The 20861-nt window shown below is 35.9% G+C and overlaps 1 protein-coding gene across 3 annotated transcripts in view; it reads right to left on the minus strand.

Annotated features, from left to right (window-relative positions):
* The window catches only part of LOC150084519 (staphylococcal nuclease domain-containing protein 1-like), a 313589-nt gene that overhangs the window by 28221 nt on the left and 264507 nt on the right, over positions 1-20861 (minus strand). For all 3 annotated transcript variants that reach the window (XM_090376405.1, XM_090376406.1, XM_090376403.1), the window contains exons 16-17: positions 9784-9891; positions 1151-1399 (exon numbers count right to left, since the gene is read on the minus strand). In XM_090376405.1, coding sequence (XP_090232531.1) covers positions 1151-1399; positions 9784-9891 — 357 coding nt within the window. The remainder of the gene's footprint in view (positions 1-1150; positions 1400-9783; positions 9892-20861) is intronic.

Raw genomic sequence — 20861 nt, forward strand, 5'->3', positions numbered from 1 at the left:
GAATAACATACTAACTGTGTGGTAGTACTACACTTAGGATGGTAGAAAATGAAAAAGACCTGGGAGTAATTGTGCAGTCATATATGCAGTCAGATGAAGTTTTCTGAGTAGTGAAGACAGGCTGCCAGAGCAGGTCACGGGGTCTTGTCAATGATATACAGGAATTTTGCTAGTAGGGATAAATAAGGCTGTAGAGCTGATAGAACAAGTACAGAGAAGGGCAACAAGATTGGAGATAGGAACAAAGGGTCCTTTGAAGAAGAAAGGCTTAATTTCTGCAAATTGCAACTTCTGGAGACTAGGCACCTGTGAGGTGAATAAAGTCTTGAATGGGTTGAGCAGACTCAATGCCGATGGGATTCTTCCTCTTGCTCGGATTACCAACCTGAGGGGAATAAATTCAAATTGAAGAAAGGCAGTTGTAGAACAGATGTGCGGAAATTTGCCTTTAACCAGCAGGTAATTTGATTGCTGGAAAAAAATTCCATCTGTTGTTGTGGAAGTTGATAGCTTAAGTAAATTCAAGGAAGAAGTGGACAAACTTTTGCAGTGAATGGATGTGCGATATGGGATTTCTTTTTGGGTGATGCTGTATAAGCATGCTTTCTTGCTTCATATGCTTCTACTAATGCTATTGCTAACAGTACTCTGAAAAGTCTGGCCCTTTCAGATGCCACTCCATCCAGATATAACAAGGTATTGTTATATCTGGACGGATCCAGATATAAATTATGCAAAAGCTGTTTTAAAAAAAACTTTGTTTTTAAAATCGTGAAACAAATTTCTGTTGGTATGCCATGTGTTCTTAGTAGAAACAGATGCTACCTACATTTTTGTTAGTATAAATGGAGGTCTCCATTAGGAAGCACAAAATGAATTTTGGCAGAATTTGAAGGGTATAATACAGAAGTTTAATTATTTCCCACAGATGAGCTTAATGCTGACACCCATAAATATAGGCTACTGATCTAGTCCATGCATGATTGTCAATCTGCAAGGCCACAATTTAAATGGAATCAAGAGTTTCAAGTGAATCTAAAATATATATCTGCATTTCATATCAAATTAAACTTATGGAATAAAAATATATACAAAACTGATCAATTCTTGATAACTGACACACAAAAATGAAAGGGAAATGAACACTTACTCTCTTACGCCTTGCTGATTCCTCAGCTGTTTTATAATCTGAAATAATTTTTTGAAGTCGCTTTTCCTTTCTGTTTTCCACTAACACCAAGCCCTCACCAATGAGAATTTTGCCAACATCATCCTTTTCATCAGAAGTTAAAAGTGTTACATATTCTACTGAACCAGATCTATATTCTACATTTAAGAGGAGAACACGATTATCTGTTTCTTGAAAGAATGAACTTCTGGCATCTTCTGTAAAATCCATCTGTGCAAGAAAAAAGTACAATGAACAAAGGATCAACTTTGGATTCATACTGTATCTTGACAGTATCTAGAAACAGATTAACACTAAATAAATATTTTACAGAAATGACAAGGAAACTTTTGGATATCACAGGATATTTGAAACTCTAAAAATTGGTTGTACCTCACATTTAATAAATAATTATTAATCACACAATTATAAGTAATATTTCTATAATGAAGTGACTTTTCTTCCCTTTTGTTTGAAAATTTGTTTTTAGGTGCATATATACAGGGTGTCTCAAAAATATTGGTACAAACGTTTAGGGGAGGTAGGTAACATCTAAAGGAATGTGAATCGCATAGGAACCCATAACTGGAAACGTCACCATAAGTTGGTACACAGCACTGTTCATCAGTTAGCGAGAGGAAAAATTTCTGGTTTACTCATACTGACCATACCTGCCCGCATGAAGAGCATGCATCGATATACAAACTGTGAGCTGGCAGACATGCACCTAGTGTATAGATTAGCAGAGGGCTCACACGGTGTGCACCCCCATGTGGCACAACATCGCTTCGCAATAAATGTGTGGGCAGGTATGGTTGGTGACTGCTTAGTCAGCCCATACCTGTTACCATTCTGCATGAACTCTCCTAAATATCGGATCTTTTTCGAACAAGTTCTACCAGGGTTACTTGACGATGTTCCGGCAAATGTGAGATGCAACATTTGGTTTCAACATGACGGGGGGGGGGGCACCTGCCCATTATGGAAAATGTGTTTGTGACCATTTGAACAAGCGTTTTGGGCATCGATGGATTGGCCGTGATGGACTTGTTGCCTGGCCCCCACGCTTACCTGATTTATCGAGCCTTGATTTCTTTCTGTGGGGGGCCCTCAAATCTATTGTGTATGAATCGCCCGTGGAGACGGAAATGGACCTCGTGGCGAGACTCGTCTGCGCTGCTGCTACTGTCAAAGAAACTCCAGGTGTGTTCGACAGTGTACGCCAATCCATGCTGCATCGGTGTAATGCATGCATTGCGTCTCTTGGTGGAACCTTCGAGCATCTGTTGTAACATCACGAAATGCATCCATAAATGTTTGCCACTAATTACTGTCTTGTGTCATTTCTGCTTCTTGTGCTTCTGCTACTTTCCCGTGACGTTTATGGTTATGGGTTCCTATGCGATTCACAATCCTTTAGATGTTACCTACCTCCCCTAAACGTTTGTACCAATATTTTTGAGACACCCTGTGTGTATATATATATATATATATATATATATATATATATATATAAGCATTATTGTCTTTGCCATGTCTGTCCATCCATGTAGATGAACACACATAGTAAAGACAATAAAGAAATAATAAACTAGCAATTATTATTTCTTTTTCCATAGTTTGTATGAAAAAAAGAAATTTATATTTTAAATGTGGTTTTAATGCAGCACTGTAGCTTTAGACAGTGCACACTTCATGTATATTGCTATGTAAGGCCCATGAATGCATAGTTTAGAGACAGACAGACAGAGAGAGAGAGAGAGAGAGAAAAGACAAAGTATATAAAATATAATAATAATGTGAACTGAAATAAACATTATACAATTGTAATTAAACTAAATGACTTAAGTTTAAACAATGTAAAAGTATAGATCACTACGAGGTGATCTAATTGAGGTGAATAAGGCCTCGAATGGGTTTGAGCAAGCTCAATGCTGATGGGATTTTTCCTCTTGCTCAGATTACTCACCTGAGGGGACATAAATTCACATTACGATATTTTCACAATACCTCCATTTATTTCTACAGGATGCAAAATACCTTTCTGTTTTTAAGTTTGCGCCGGCTGGCAAAAACTTACGTAAAGTCAAATTTCTGTAAGTCACGTTTTACATAAACTGGGAAGTTCCTGTATATATATATATAAATATACAGGGCGATTCAGGAGGAATAGTAAATATTTTGGGAGGTTATAGTATCAATTATTCTGAGTAAAAAAAAGTTCATATAAAACTGTGTCCAATTCTCAATGGATACGGAGATACAACTGTTAGAAACTGGCACACACAAAGTCATTATGAGAGATATTAAAGAATGATAAATGACTTATTGTTTGTATTTATTGACTTTTTGAATGATACAAAACATTAATAATAATTGACAAATTTTTTACAGTTCACAATAAATGTTCGAAAATCCCACCACCAATCTCAATGTACTTTGCAACTCTTGTGGTAATATGACGTGTTGTTCTTGTAAGGTCGTCTTGGTGTTCCTTTATGAGGGCAGCAGTATCCAAAATGCGAGTGAGCAATTCGTCTCTTGTATTCACCTTTTCTTTGTATACTGTGCTTTTCATCCAACTCCACAAACAAAAATCTAACAGGTCTGGAGATATCGGTGGCCAAATGAAAGGGACCACTGCGGCTGATCCATCATTCAGGGAAAGTTAGATTTAGATATTGTATCACCAGAAGAGTATAATGTGCAGGAGCTCCATCATGCTGAAAGTATATACCAGGGGGTGGCCAACTTAATTTGTGATGCGATCTACTTTTTTTCTTCAAAATGTGCCGCGATCTACCATCTCAAGAATTTTATTGCACATGGTTAAAAAAGTTAATCAACACATATTGAAAAATGTTGTTTATAAATTTGAAAATTAAATACAATTCAGAATTCTTATTTTAAATTCACACATATTTAAAATTTTAATTTATGTGAAGTTTGTTTTCGTTGTCATCTGCCAAGCTTTCAAAATCGGGGATATACCGTGACAAGGCCAACCGTAAAAATGTTCTGTATGCAAGTCCATAAGATTAGAGCGATTCTTCATCTTTGTTTGTTTCAAATACATAAAGGCCGATTCACATAGATATGTGGAACCAAAACAGGAATTTAAAAGTTCACTGCATTTTTTTTTAACATTTGGGTACTTTTCTCGGCAAACTTATTTTCAAAAGTCTTCTTCTGATGATCTGGCTTTTAGGAAGATATCGTTTCGCAATGCAATATAATTTCATTTTCAAGTAATATTTTCTCCATTCTTCTATTAGCCTCGGACCTTGTGTTCTATACTGCTCCACCTTTATGAATATTTATTAATTCATTCTGATTTCAATCTTTATTATATATATAAATTAAGTGAGAATAGTGATTAAAATAAAAAATAAAAATAAAAATGCATAGTTCATGTTTTGCCTATATAATCTGGTTAAAATTACTTTTGTCAGTGGCGTGGCTTTGCATTTGAATGCTTGTATCTGTCCTATTTTTAATTTTCGCTGCATCAGGACCACCGCTATTCAAGTCCTCTGCATTGGCGGTTCGATCTGGGGATCGGATGGTGGACTGATCTTTCGATCGATTCGCCTTTGCGGCAATTTGTCTAGTGATTGAAATGCAGCGATTCCCTGACCATTATTGGCCTTGTGGTCCCCTCTGTTGAGATGGGGCATGATGGTCAGTCTATTTTTGTTTTTGTTATATTTTATTTTTTGCAATTTGTTTTGTATCTAAGTCGACATTCAATGGATAAGAAATATATTGACAATGTCTTCAATTGTTTTAAAATCACTGGATCTGGAAAAAGAGACAGAGGAAGACCGAAGAAAAGATGGGCAGACCTCTTTAAGAACAGGCAGATCGTCTAATCTGTGAAGGAAGACAAGACAAGATCATTGAATATGGTTTAAAAATCATCTACAATTTTGGAAACATATTTCTCACTATTAAATTCAAAAACAGGATATTTTTGCAATTCATCTTGCATATTTGCAAAATGATTGGAATTTTTTCCCTTTGAGATCCTTAGCCATTGCCAAAAACTGATAATTATATGCAAAAATACTACTAATCAGTGCGTTGAAGTGCCTTTCTAAATTTCCTTTTTTTGGGTACAGCCACAGAAGCATTACAAATCAAACAACAGCATTTTTTTTTTATCATTACAAAAAAAAAGTATTCTAGTTCCCACTCCTGATGATACGTTTTGCTCTATTTCCTTGCTAGCTTCTGATGTATTATTGTGGCTAACCTGGCTGTGTCTATGAGTGTACTCAGTCTGGGTGAGTTTCATAGTATTCATTTTAAATCAAAGGTTATTAAATTAATGTATAAGTACTGTCCAATTATTAATATTAAGCTAAATAAGAATTCGACACACACACACACACTATGCTCTCTACCATGTAACTGCGTGAATTTTCATTAGACAAGCCTAGTGGCTGTGTGGCAAAAAGAGTAGTTACGTAGTTCAACGGATTTGTAATTAGCGTACGCAGTGAAGCACATAATAATAATAATAATATTTAGATTTTGACCAATCTACTTTTTATATATATTTAAAATTCGTCGTGATCGACCGAAATTAAAGCCGCGATCGACTTGTTGGCCACCCCTGGTATATACCAATCCTTGCAGCCAAGGGAACTTCCTCCAACAGTAGTGGCAGTTTGTTTTGCAGAAATTCTAAGTTAAATGGACCCTGTAAGACGATTCTGTAACACACATTTACAGAGAACTGATGTTGAAAATATGTTTCTACCGTGGCATGTGGATTTTTGTCTGACCACCTAGGAGAGTTACGAGTGTTGTTGATACAGTAACGGCGAAAGTAGCTTCATCGCTGAACAGTATTAATGGAATTAATTGCAGATTAGCATTTACCCACCAATAAATTCCAATTGCTGGGCATCATGAAGAAATTAGAAAAATTATAAGTTTCAATGCTAAAAATGTCAATATTAGATTCAAAGGTTTGATAACATTTTGGTTATTGTTAATGAAACAGGCAGATGGAAGATTACTGAAAATAAAGCTTAGTAATTTAAAAAACTGCTTACCTGGGAGATAACAATCACTATTTTTAGCACTAGTGATAAATCTGAAGCCAACAGGCTGCTTATGGAATTTGGCTATCATATACAAAAAAGGTAGTGGAGAGTTATGGATTTTACCATGCAACTTTTTATGTAGGGCCATAATTTTTGTAATAGTTGTATTAAGGCAAAGATTACAACGTGAAAAAGTAGTGCTACTTTCAATTTCATTAGAACTGTTTACAGAAAATAGCAAAGTTATTTGAGGCTTTATCCACTGTGGTGATGTTCTGCTGTAGTTCCAAAATAAGTTTCTTAAGATTGAAATATTGTACTATAACATCCACATATTGCATTGCAAGTTAACTTATTGCAAAAATGCAAGAGACTAAGATACAGATCTCTATACTGTAGATGTTTTTCAGAGAGGCTTTATGGATGTCTAAATTTAAAAACTTTTTCCATGCAATATCCTGAAAGAGGCCTCCGAGGTCAGGAAAACTCATATCTAGAAAATAAACTCATACACCGACCATTGAACAAAATTTACTGTAACTAAAATTTTACAAATAGTATAAAAACAAATTATTTACAATAAACTAATAATTGTATATTGCGGAATACTAAAAACTGTAATAAACGACCGTTTACCATAAAATAAGATAAAATATATTTAGCGCTTTTAATTTTATATTTTAGCTTATTTTATGGTAAACGATCTTTTATTACAGTTTTTAGTATTCCGTAATATACAATTATTAGTTTATTATAAATAATTTGTTTTTATACTATTTGTAAAATTTTAGTTACAGTAAATTTTGTTCAATGGTCGGTGTATGAGTTTATTTTCTAGATATTTTTCCATGCAAGCCTTAAGTAAGTTGTTATTGACAATATCAAGGTTGCTTGTGATAATGTGGCCATAATACTGAGCCGCAAAAGAAGCATATATAGGATTATTCCAGTGACATGGTAGGTTTGAGAGTTTCAAATTGCCTAAGTTAGTAGCTAATGGTTTATAGTTGCAAATTTTGAGTCCAACAGGAGTTTCATAGCTAAAACAATGATGAATAGTGAAATTATAATAATAATTACTATTAGAGGGAAGAAAACTACTGTGCTTATTGAGTAAAGAATGCCAAGGAACTTTATCAAACCATCTATGTACAAATTAAATATTGTAATATTCGTTACTGCATGTAGTGATATTACCTATTATAAAAAGAGAGATATCTTGAATGATATGTTTAAGCTGGATATTCCTGAAGTAAAATTATAAATAAAAGAAGTTAATGCCTTAAGCACAGAGTTTTTAATGCTGAAAAGAAAAAGACTGATAATACGTACATTGAGAATATGTCATCCCAAGAGTTTACAATATTGCTAAAATTATGCAGAATATGCCTGTTATGGCGTAACTTTTTGAATCTAATATTAAATATGTTGGGCAAACCTCTAACTCTCTCAATATTAAAATTAATGGACATAGATCCAAAAGCAAAAACCTTTCCTTAGGCAGAAATAATGATACCAATTTAGAACTTTTGCATTTTCACTACCATGGTTTTACCAATGTCAAAATTAAAATCACTGCTATTATTAATGATAATATCCTTCGTGAATATTACAAAAATTTATATATGTGTGTACCTAAGTCATTATACCCATATGGTCTCAATAACAATTTTTTTTAACAAAATCCTGTTAAGTAATGGTTGTTTAAACACTAACCATTGTATTTACAAATTATTTCATCTAAGTCATTTTCTAAAGCCTACCAAACAAAGACCCTGCGTGGTAATAAAAAGTTCTACCATAATAGGCATATTCGGCATAATTTTAGCAATATTGTAAGCTCTTGGGATGTGCTTACAATATTGATTTTTCCCCTCCATAATTTTTAATCCATAACATAACAATAAGTATGTATAGAAAAACAGAAATTTGGTACATAGTCAGGTATAGTACCCTGATGAAATATCTGATCTATGTACTAACCTTCTTTAGTTTGTATCAAACTTTTTCTTTCCCTTAGTTATTTTATTATCTTTCTACCCTCAATTTGATGCTCACTATTTTTCTTTACTGATTAATCATATATTTTACTTTCCTTTTCAGTTTCTCTACTTCTAATTTGGCTCTTTGATTCAGCCTTTAATTTCAGATAATTTAGTAATTCTTTTAAGTTCTTAAAATTATTTTTCTTTTTTTTTATGTCTCATTCTTTCCTTTTTCTAACTTTTCTTCTTCTATTAGCCTCGGCACCTTGTGTTCTATACTGCTCCACCTTTATGAATATTTATTAATTCATTCTGATTTCAATCTTTATTATATATATATATATATATATATATATATAAATTTAAGTGAGAATAGTGATTAAAATAAAAAATAAAAATACATAGTTCATGTTTTGCCTATATAATCTGGTTAAAATTACTTTCGTCAGTGGCATGGCTTTGCATTTGAGTGCTTGTATCTGTCCTATTTTTAATCTTCGCTGCATCAGGACCACCGCTATTGAAGTCCTCTGCATTGGCAGTTCGATCTGGGGATCGGATGGCGGACTGATCTTTTGATTGATTCACCTTTGCGGCAATTTGTCTAGTGATTGAAATGCAGCGATTCCCTGACCATTAGTGGCCTTGTGGTCCTCTGTTGAGATGGGGCATGATGGTCAGTCTATTTTTGTTTTTGTTATATTTTATTTTATTGTAGTTGTTCACATCTCTGCTCGTGATATTTCACATAAATTTGGACCTGGTGCCCGTCAAAGGGGGTGCCATTAAATTTCATTTAATTGGCAATTCAAAATTTAATTGATTATATTTTATTATCTTTGTATTTAGACTTCCAAATTATCTTCGAGTGTTTCTGCTACAATAATTTTATTCTCTTCCCTCCCTGCTGGTTTGATTGTTATGTATAATTTCACAATTTTCGCTCTTCTGTCTTGCCATGCTGCTGGCATTTTTATTTATTTTATTTTTATCACTAGTCTCACTTAAATTTATATCTCAAGTGTCATGTAGAGGAAAACGCTTTTTGCTGCCTCTGATGTATGCTTTATCCCCCCCCCCTTTTATGTAAGATTAAGTTTTCAATTATTTCAAACATTATTCAAATATAAGTATATATATATAACATTTTTTAATAATAATACCAACAGGTTGTTATTTGGTTTTTTAGGAGCATTAGCAACTAAGGCCATATAGCTCCGGGATATGCAGTGGTCATTCCCTAACCTTTCCGCATCCTCCGTATTTGGTGGTGACGGGCCCAAACCCCAGTCTAATCAAGAAGCATGTGCTACGCATTGCTGCTCCTTCCCACCTGGCTACGGAGGCGCTATATACCAACAGGATAAATTGGAGAATTTAGAATAAAAGTATTAGGGGTGAAAACTATACTCATTAGTTCAAAGGGCCAAATATAAATACTTGGTTCTTCTTTGTTGCACCCCATAGGGTACAACAAAGAAGGGTTTCTATATATATACGTGGACTGTTTGTTGCTTTAAAGTACATTTGGTTATCCTTAAATAAATAAAATAAAATAAAATTAAATAATAATTACATCTTTTGGTGGCTTGATACATGCAAGACCATATTCATGAGCAGTTGCAGAAAGATTCCTGTAGGCAGATGGAAGTGCAGCTAACTTTGTTTTGTCACTTACTTCTCTCTGGGAATAAAAACAAATATTTGTTTTGTACTGTATTGTGAAATAATTCAATATACTGATTGCACATAATACACTTCTATAAGAAAACAAACAATGGAAATGGTATTACTACTGTTTTTTAGAAATTTACCAAAATCTTTCCCCCTCCCCAATTCTGATCAGCTTAAATTATGAAACTGACAGTACCTTGATGACACATTGAAAGTCCAGATATCAGAGCAATTTCCATTAATCTATCTGACGATCACAGAGCTGTGATGAATAAAGCAATTTGTAAATTCATTGAAAAGTACTGCCAAATGTGACAACCACTACTGTACATTTGTGCATTTTACACTAAGAAAAGAGGATGTGATCTGGAAACCCAATAATCATCACCCTTGTTATGGTTTTATATAAGCTAAAAAATAAAGCAGTGACTTTCCTGAAAGAAAGCAAAGACTGATGGAGATAGCCTAACAAATTATTAGTAATGTCGCAAGTTCAATATTGCAATCTGGTGCTCAATCATTTCTTGAATGTCAAAAAAGAGCTCCTCAGAGAGAAAGAAATGCCAGTCAGAATCCTTATCCTATGCTATTGATTGAATCTCAGATTTAGAAATTCTTTTACATAGAATGCAATGCTTAAAAATGGGGATTTTTTACTTGTTTATAGTGTTTCAAATCAAATACTCATTTGATTACAGACAACTTATTTTTTGTGAGAATTTTAATTTATTAAGAGTAGTACTCAAGAGTTTGCTAATGACACCGTAAAATCTATACTACACTGACTCAACCACATTTATACCAGACATTATGCAATATATCATCATGCAATACCAGTTGAATAAAACCAAAAAACCTACAAATTATTCCAGGAAAAAAAAAAAAAAAAATACAACCATTAGAACTGGGCCTTTCACCACTCTCTATGGGCGCCTCTGTAGCCAGGTGGGAAGGAGCAGCAGTGCGTAGCACACACTTCTTGATTAGACAGGGATTCGAGCCCGTCATCACCAAATACGGAGGATGCGGAAAGGTCAGGGAATGACCACCACATATCCCGGAGCAATATGGCCTCAGTTGCTAATGCTCCAAAAAAAAAAAAAAAACCAATCAACCACTCTCTATGACAGACTGAAAGCAAGTACCCCTTAATGCATTTAAGGTTATACAATGGGTGTATTAAAGTTAACTAATGAAAATGAGCACATGTAGACACTTCTTATTGACAGTGTGAATGATATGATGGTGAGTGATTGAAGAGCGACAGTTCATTAGATTGCCAGCATCTTAGGCATCTCATCTGAATGTGCATACCACATAATAACAGTGGTTCTAGCTAAGAAAAAGGTGTCAGAACAAGGATGTCCCAAAGTTTCTGACAGCAGATCAAAACGCACAAAATCTAGTCAAGTAAAAATATGCATCGCTTTTAAATAGATCCAGCAAATTTCTTTGCAAGGTTTATGACCATGGTTCCATCAGTTTCAGATTAGATGTGGTTCCATCAGTTTCAGCCAGAGACAAAAGAATACATGTGTTTCCACTGTTTGGACTGTGTCTAAACAGTGGAAACACAGCTGTTTGGACAGCTGAGTCCACAGCTTTTGGAAAGTGGAAAACCAAGTCGATTCCTTCTATTGGCAAGGTGATGGCATAGATTTTTTGGGATGCTGACAGTGGATTACCTTTAGAAAGGCCAGACAGTTGTGGGAAATATTAAACAGAACTTGAGGCATTTGCATGAAAAATCAAAGAGAAATGCCAAAGAAAACTCTGAAAAGCAGTCTTGTTCCACCAGGACAACATGCCTACTCATAAGTCTACCACTGCTATGGCTGCACTGCACGAGTGCAGCTTTGAAATCTTGGACCATCCTCCATATTCACCAGATCTAGTGCTGTCAGATTTTCATATATTTCCTAATTTGAAAAATTTCTGACTGACATCCATTTTCCCATGACAATGACATCACTGATGTAGCAAATGCATTCCTGGAGGCTGAAGAGAAAAGTTTCTTTGCTGTTGGAATCAATATACTGAGGATCAATAGCAAAACTGTATTGACTCTAGATGGGAATATGTTTAAAAGTAACATGCTAATAGACTTCTCATGTAAACCGTTCATACTTAATCATGAACCTGTCAAATGTACCTTGCATACTGTAGTCACAGCAAAGATTTGTTAAGGGGCAATCTTGTCTGCACAAACTCCTGTTAAGGAGTATATAGTATCCAATCATAGTATGATTGGATACTATGATGCAGTAACAAAGCAACTGGATGCAAAAAAAAAAAAAAAAAACCTACCCCTTGACATTGTATACTTAGGTTGCCAAAAAGATTTTAACACTGTTCTACATACAGCTGAAAAAAAAAAAAAAAAAATGGAGCACTGGCATTAGAACCAAGTTAACGCTATGGATAAGTGGGGAGAGAGAGAGAGCGTGAGAGAGAGGTTATCAATGGAGACTGCTCTTCATGGACTAATGTTATTAGTGGAGCTCCCCAGGGTCAGTTCTGGGCCTGGTGCTGTTTTCTATATCTATTAATGATTACTGATGAAAGCATATCAGGCATAATGTTTAAGTATGCAGATAATACAAAGGTTGGCAGAGAGGTTAATGACAGTAATCAGGGTAAGCTACTGCAGGAAGATTTAGAAAAATTAGGCAGATGGCTTAAGAAATGGCAATTGAAGTTAACATTGACAAATGGAAGGTACTGCATAATGGTAGCAGTAATCCCAGAATAACATCCAACTGTGTGGCACCACACTTGGGGTAGTGGAGAATGAAAAAGATCTGGTGGGGGTAATTGGGCATGAAGTTCTCTGAGAATGCAGATGGGCTGCTAGGACAGCTCATGGGATTTTGTCAATGATATCCAGGAATTTTGCCATCAGGGATAAGGAGGTGATTATCCCACTGCATAGGGTAATGATAAGGACACACCTTGAGCACTTGAAGATGACATGAAAGAACACAAGAGGAGAAGAGCAGGAGATTAGTGAAGTGAACAAAATTTGTGCTCTTACCAAGAAAGGCTTCATTTCTGAAAATTGCAGAGCCTGGAGACTATGCAGGGATTGAATAAATCTAATTCTGATGGTATCCATCCTCTTGATCACTTTATAAATGAGATGGCATAAATGCAAATTGAGGAATAGTTGTAGGACAGATGTGCTGAAGTTTGCTTCAGCCAGTGGGTAGTTTGAATAAATTCAAATAAGAACTAAGCAAATTATCATATCGGATGGACAGGTGATATTGGAAGTTATTTTTTTTCTGGCTGATGCTATATAAGCTTGCTTTCTTACACCTCGGTACCAGTCACATAATAATACTAATCTCTCATGAACTGGATAACATCACAGGACTGGCAGTACAAGAACCACTAGCAGGGAGTAATCACAAAATTCTAAGTTGGATGACAAGGAGAGAGTAGCAGTTGTTATTGGAAAGGAATAGGTTTCAATTTCAGGAAAGGAGACAACTTAAGGTGCTACATAGCTTCTGTCAACTGAGGAGTTGCTGACAGAGTGAATGCTGTTATCGTTGTTATTTGTTTTTTTAGGAGCATTAGCAACTAAGGCAGGGGTGGGCAACTTTTTTCATCAGCGGGCCGAATGAAATTTTCGCATCATGATGCGGGCCGGAATAGATTGAACGATTTAATAAAAAAAATCAGAACCTAAAAAATGTTATATTACTTGAATTACCAAATTATTAATGTATTTTTAAAAAAAATATCTGAATGTCCAATTATCATTGAAAATGCGGCATTCAGCATCAATTTTTCTTTTTTTTTTAATTGGCTCATTTTATGGGCTATAAATTATATTAAATTAAAAATTGTAATAATTAGAAAAGGCATAAAACATAAAATATCTCGCACCAATATTATTTTTTTCAATAAGAAGTCAAATCCAAAGGAACTTCGTTCGATCGATGCTACAATAATAATTAGGAAATAATTCTTTGACGCTGCGTAGAATCACTTGGTTACTGTTGTACTGGCCGCGATTCCCGATTGAACCGAATTAAGCCGAACGTTTACGGCAAGTGTAGTCAGGTATGGATTTTCTATATTTATGCATTTACCGAGGGGTCCGGATTCAACATCGTCACGGGCCAGATGTGGCCCGCGGGCCGGCTGTTGCCCACCCCCGAACTAAGGCCATATTGCTCAGGCAACATGTGGTGGTCATTCCCTGACCTTTCCGCATCCTCAGTATTTGGTGGTGTTGGGCTCGAACCCTGGTCTAATCAAGAAGCGTGTACTAAGCACTGCTGCTCCTTCCCACCTGGCTATGGAGGCACCATAGAATGAATGCATTAGAATTATGGTATAACTTTAAACCTATAGTTAAAGGAGATTTGTAGAAAAGGAGACTTGGAGAAAGCATACACCTTTAAGAAAACACAGCACAAGGAGGATTCTGAGATGGATGTATAATGAACTAGCCAGTTTAACAGAGCAGAAAAAAGATGGCATGGAAAAAGTTACAGAGTGATAAAAAGTACCTATAAGAGCTATAAACTGATCTGTAATAATACCACAGAAACAGTAAACCTGGCAAAGAAAGATTATGAGAAATCATTGACTAAGAGAGCAGCAAAAATAAAAAAAAAATAAAATAAAAAAACAAGGAGAAGAGACAAGGAGTTTTTCAAGTTTGTGAATACTTAGAAAAGAATGAATGCTTGATTAATGGTGTGGCAAAGTTACAGATAGCACTGCTTATGTTGCATAGTAAACAGATACTTTGCATTGATATTTACAGAAGATCCTAAATGTGAGGAGAAAGTGAAGCTGGAAAACACAAAATTAGCAATTTCAAAAATGAAATTTCAAATAATTTATTAGGAAAACTTTTGCCTGGAGTCAATGGAATATACCCATTTTGTGGGAAGTGATAAGATAATGCATTGAACAATTGAGGTTAATAATGAGGTCATCACTAATCAGAAGTCTAGCAATACTCTCATAATTAATCTAAGAGTGAAGTGAGTGATTACTGACCAGTCTGTCTGCTTTCAGCAATAAGGAAAATCATGTGGGAAACAATAAACAAAAGTATGGCTGCCAGGGGCAAAAGATGATGATGCTGTAGAGCAGATATCTTTTAAGGGCACAAAGGGTGATATTGTTGTACACATTAATGGCATTAAGAGTAGGAGATCTGTGGACTGACTTAACAAGTACAAGCCAATGTTGAAAAAATGTCGTAAGTTAGGGTTAAATTTGAAAGTGTCTGCAATTCTGCCCAGACACGATAGGATGGAGTATATGATGAAAGTCTTGTCAATCAATTCGGCCCTGGAAAGATTGTGCAAGGCTCAAGGGGTAGAATTTTTTTCAGCATGGTTTGTGTTTGTTAACAGGAGAGATTGTTTCTACAGGGATAGGATACACTTAAATATAAATGGTGCAAGAATATTTGCTGATGCAATCGAGGCAGTATTAGGTGGGTCAGAAAATTGCTACCGGGGGGGGGAATTCACAGACTAATTGATTACTAGTAGCCACAGGCAGAGATGAAAGTGATTCTTGCACTGCTTCTACTTGAATGAGCAGCAGCCAAGAAAGCGAGGTGCTGGAGATTTCAAGGACTGCTGGGAATCATCATGGAACAAGTAAATATACATGTGTTGTGTAGGGATAACTAAGAGTAAGAATAGGTGCGATGTATACTTGTGTGTACACCAATCCTAGGAATATAGTAAATAAATTTGATGAATTTGAAGCGCTGGTCAAGACATCAAAAGCAGATATCGTTGGGATATCAGAGATGTGGTGTCACACAGAGATAAGGAGCACAGAATTGGAATTTGGTGAGTACAATGTGTACAGAAAGGATAGACAGGATAGAAAGGGAGGGGTCCTGCAGTTAGTTAAGAAACACATAAAATCTAAGGAAATGCATCCAGATGACATGGGTGGACAGTGCAGTGTTGAGTCACTTTGGTGTGACATAAGCACTGGGAAAGCAAAGTTGAGAGTAGGAGTGTGTTACAGGCCTAATGACTTTGATGAGTACAATGAACAACTCTACAGGGAAATAGAGTGGGCCAGTAAATGAGATTGGCTTATAATGGGGGATTTTAACTTCCCAGATACAGACTGGAACTTGTGGGTTGGTAACTCACACACTAGCAAGACTTGTGTATTTATCGGACAATTTCTTTCTACAGCAGCATGTTTGAGAGGCAATCAGAGAGGGCAATATTCTTGATTTCATTATCAACAGTGATTATTCATGCATTAAGAATCTGCAGATAAAGAACCACTAGGTGGCAGTGATCACAGAGTACTGATGTGGAATTTACTGAAAGATGTAATTACCATCAGGGATAATCGGAAGGGTTTTTTCTTTCATAAAGGTGACTACATTGGTGTCAGACAGTTTTTAAATTCTATATAATGGAACCAACTGATTATGTTACCAACAGCAAATTCTAAATGGGAAGCATTCAAGGAATTAATCTTGGAAGCTACTAAGCTTTTCATGCCAACTAAGAAATACTCTTCAAGGTTTATGCTTAGATTGATGTCAGATGGACTAATGAGATTCATGACAGAGAAGAAAAATGTATAGGAAGCATATAAATTATCAGGTAGATATAAGACAGTTTGTAATCAAGTGACAAAGGATGTTAGGCAAGATAAAGGCAGGTTACGAGAAATCTTAGGCAAAGGATGCAAAGAAAAACAGTAAAGACTTCTTTACTTATGTAAAATCTAGAAGGAAGGGGATGAATCAGATTGGTCCACTTGATATTGATGGTTCCATTGCTGATGGTTCTGCTCAAGTAGCTGACAAACTGAATGAGTATTCTGCATCTACATTCATACATGAAGAATCATTCAATGAGGGGAGTGCCAGAAATTTATCAAACGCTAACAGGGAGCTCAGTGATTTTGTAATAACTGAGAGCAAAGTGGAGGAGAAATTGCTGAAGGAAAGCACCTGGAGTGGATGGGATCTATCCAGTTATATTAAAGGAGGCAGAAAAGAAAGTAAGCAGGTCCCTTATACATGATTATGAGGGCATCCTTGGATTCAGTGGAGGTCCTCACAGACTGGAGATGTGCAACGTTTCCCTAATTCACAACAGGGGATTGACACATGACACAAGTAACTAAATTTCAGATCAGTTAGTTTAACTTCTGTTCCAGGGAAAATAAAGGAGTCACTGGTTAAAGAAGCACTGCAGTGTCATTTAGACAAGATTGCAGTTATAGTTCAGACACAGCATGGTTTTGCTAATGGGAAGTCATGTCTGACCAATTTGATTGGATACTATGATGTGTTCACAATGGAACGGGATTCAAAAAATAATTTTGATATTATATACAGTAGACTTTCAATTTTCCGGGATAGATATAAAAAACAAATCCCAGATAATCGATTTCCTGGTTAATCCAAAAATACAAAACTCCACGACATATGTAAGGATACATTCCAGGACTTCTTACTTCATTGAGTTTTACATAACTCAAGAATGACTAATAATGTATTGCTACTATATTATTGGCACCTCCGTAGCCAGAAGCAGCAGTGTGTAGCACACGCTTCTTGATCAGACTGGGGTTTGAGCCCGTGACCACCAAATACAGAGGATGCGGAAAGGTCAGGGAATAACCACCACATATCCCCCCAACCATATGGCCTTAGTTGCTAATGCTCCTAAAAACCAAACAACAACTATATTATTATTGAGAAATCTTAATTCCGACCAATACTTGTTAATGTTTGGCCATTTTGATACATCCTTATTATAATGATTCCTTAGAGATTTAACAGATGCACCATTTCAAACTTTTGAATAATTTAAAGTTTTTGTTTAACTGCAATGCAACTCTTTTGCGTTTACCCATCATTTTTGCGACTTCTGAGGGGGGGGGAACCCTACTATAAAAAAAATTCTGACATCCCTGACAAAATGAAACAAAATTTGTCCATTTGCGCTGCAATGGAACACAACAACTGATGTGACGCCCTAAAACAAACTAAACACTTGTCTCTTTTTTTTTGAGCAGCAGATGTGAAGACAGCGGAGATTGCAAGATAATAGGTACACTAATCACCCAATGACGACTTGTAATGTCGCTTGTTGCTTATTTACGACTTACAAAAATATCCGTTTATACCTATTCTAGTTATTACTTGAATTTTTTGATTTCTGGTTGATTTTTTTTTTTTTTTTTTTTTAAATTTGGAGTTGAAGTGTCCCGATTAATTGAGAGTCTGCTGTACTTGGATTTCAGGAAAGCTTTTGATATTGTTGCACATGGAACACTACTGTACAAGTTGGAGTAGTATGGCATTAAGGGCAAGTTGCTACAATGGATAAAAGGATGGTTGAGTGGAAGACAGAGAGTGGTAATCAATGAACACTGCTCTTCATGAAATAATGTTATTAGTGGAGTTCCCCAGGGGTCCATTTTGGGCCCATTGTTGTTTTCTGTATTTATCAATGATATTGATGAAGGTATATCAAGCTTAATATCAAAGTTTGCAGATGATAATAAGGTTGGCAGGGTTGTTAATAACAGTAATGACAGTATACTGCTGCAATAGGATCTGGAGAAGTTGGGAAGATGGGCTGAGAAGTGGTAACAGAAGTTTAACTTTGACAAATGCAGAGTACTGCATATGGGTAGCAGTAACCCAAGAGAAATGTACCAATTTGTGTGGCGCTACACTCAGTGTAGTGGAGAATGAAAAAGACCTGGGGTAATTGTGCAGTCAGATTTGAAGTTTTCTGAGCAGTGCAGACAGGCTGTAAGAGTAGCTCAGTGTCTTATCAACGATTTACAGGAATTTTTCTTGCAGGGATAAGGAGGTGATTATCTCCTTGTATAAGGCAATGGTCAGGCCTCACCTTGAATACTACGCATACAGGTCTAGATGTCTCATTTTAGGAAAGGTGTTGAGCTACTAGAATGGGTACAGAAAAAGGCAACGAGGTTAGTGAGTGGAACAAAGTGTTGCTGTTACAAAGACAGGCTTAACTTCTGCAAATTGTAGAATCTGGAGACTAGGCACCTGCGAGGTGATCTGATTGAGCTGTATAAGGCCTTGAATGGGTTGAGCAAACTCAATGCTGATGGGACAAATTCAAATTGAGGAAAGACGGTTGTAGAACAGATATGTGGAAATTTGCCTTTATGGGTGGTTGATTGCTGGAAGAAACTTCCATCTGCTATTATGAAAGTTGACAGCTTTTTAATTGGTGTTGTGAGCATGTCAATTAACAATCAGATTTGGACTTGCCTGTTCTTTTATGTAACATGATTTATGTAATACTGTTTGGGCTGAAGAATCTTGTATAAACAATCAGAAGGAAGTGGGCATAATCTTCTGTCTGGATTGGCTAATCACAGCCTTTAATCAAGAGGTCTTTCAGGATTTCTCCTACCCTGGGGTGTCCTAAAAAATTCCTAAGAACAAAGATATATTTCTAATGGGAGATTTCAATGCAAGAGTAGGAACTGAACAAAATAGCAAAATTATTGGAAGATTTGGAGAGAAAGAGAGGAATGACAACAGAGATAGACTATGCAATCTTTGTGAACAGTTCGACTTGAGAATAAACAACACATTTTTCCAACACAAGGATATCCATAAATATACTTGGTCACAGGAGACAAGACAAATTAGATCAGTTATAGATTACATTATTTCAAAACATTCAGGGACTGGTTGGTTGGTTGGTTATTGGACGTTTAATGGCGCATCAGCAACTAAGGCTATCATGCGCCAAGTCTAGGGTAATAAAATATAAAATAGCATATCTAGTTAATATATTATACACAAAAATATGGCATAGACCATTTACAATATGCTAAACATGAGGGCAGTCTAAATAAAACTATGTAGATTAATCAGTTCTAAAAACCTGAATACATCTGACACATTGTCATCGTCGGATAAAATCTGCCTGAGTGTATAGGGCTCAGACAGATGGTTAAAACATCTGTCTGAGCCCTAAACAGTGAGTATTAATTATATACAATGGAGTATTTCTTCAATTGCAGAGCAGATGAGTTTAAATGATCAAGCTCCTTTTTCTTACACCACTACTATTTACATAAGAACACACATCAAGAATTTGAAAGAATATTTGTGAGAAATGATTTCTGTTCTGTATGCTACATATGCGATCATATATGGTTCAAAAACGACACTAAGAAACCAGTTGCTATAGATGTACAATTGATATGCACTGCATTTCCAGATGTTGATGTCGATGGGATTCTTGTATGTTATAATAGCTGCAGAGGATCACTTAAGAACAACACCATTCTAGCGCTATGTAAGTCGGAACAGCTTTGTCTACCCAGAAATTCCATTGCATTTACCGAAGTTGGATTTAGTGACAGAGAGGCTTATTTCTCCTCACTGTTCATGCTAATAAAGCACCTGAGACACACATATGGACAATACGCATTCTGGCTCAAGTGATCAATGTGCTTGTTTCAGTCAACACAATGGTCCATCACTTGCCAAGGGAGATTTACGACAATCAGTATATTAACGTGCATATAAAATGCAAGAAAATGCACAAGTCCAGCTATTTGGTTGTGTTAGAATGAAAGTGAGTGGTTTAAGCGTGGCTTCAATGGTTGACCCGCCTCTATCAATTGTATCAAATGACGGTCACATGGAAATTAATTTGGCTAAACATGACATAAGCGAAGCAGTTCTGATCGAGGAAAGTCTCATCGTCCAACTGCAAACATTGTGGAGTGATGATGAATATCTTAGAATTGCCTCATTAGAAACTAACGTACCACAGAGCTTACTGTTTGATGAGCATGCAGAGGAATTGTCCTTTCACAGCATTTATCTTGGACAAGAAAGAATTTATATGTGACTCTGTTCATGATGGCAACGAGCGAGCTCAGATGATCTGATTGATGTGTTACTGCATATCTCCTTTATGTAGCAATGAAGATAATGATATTGAGAAT

The sequence above is a fragment of the Mastigoproctus giganteus genome, chromosome 6, assembly GCF_048544385.1.
Source record: "Mastigoproctus giganteus isolate SK-2022 chromosome 6, ASM4854438v1, whole genome shotgun sequence".
NCBI classification, from domain to species: Eukaryota; Metazoa; Arthropoda; class Arachnida; order Uropygi; family Thelyphonidae; genus Mastigoproctus; species Mastigoproctus giganteus.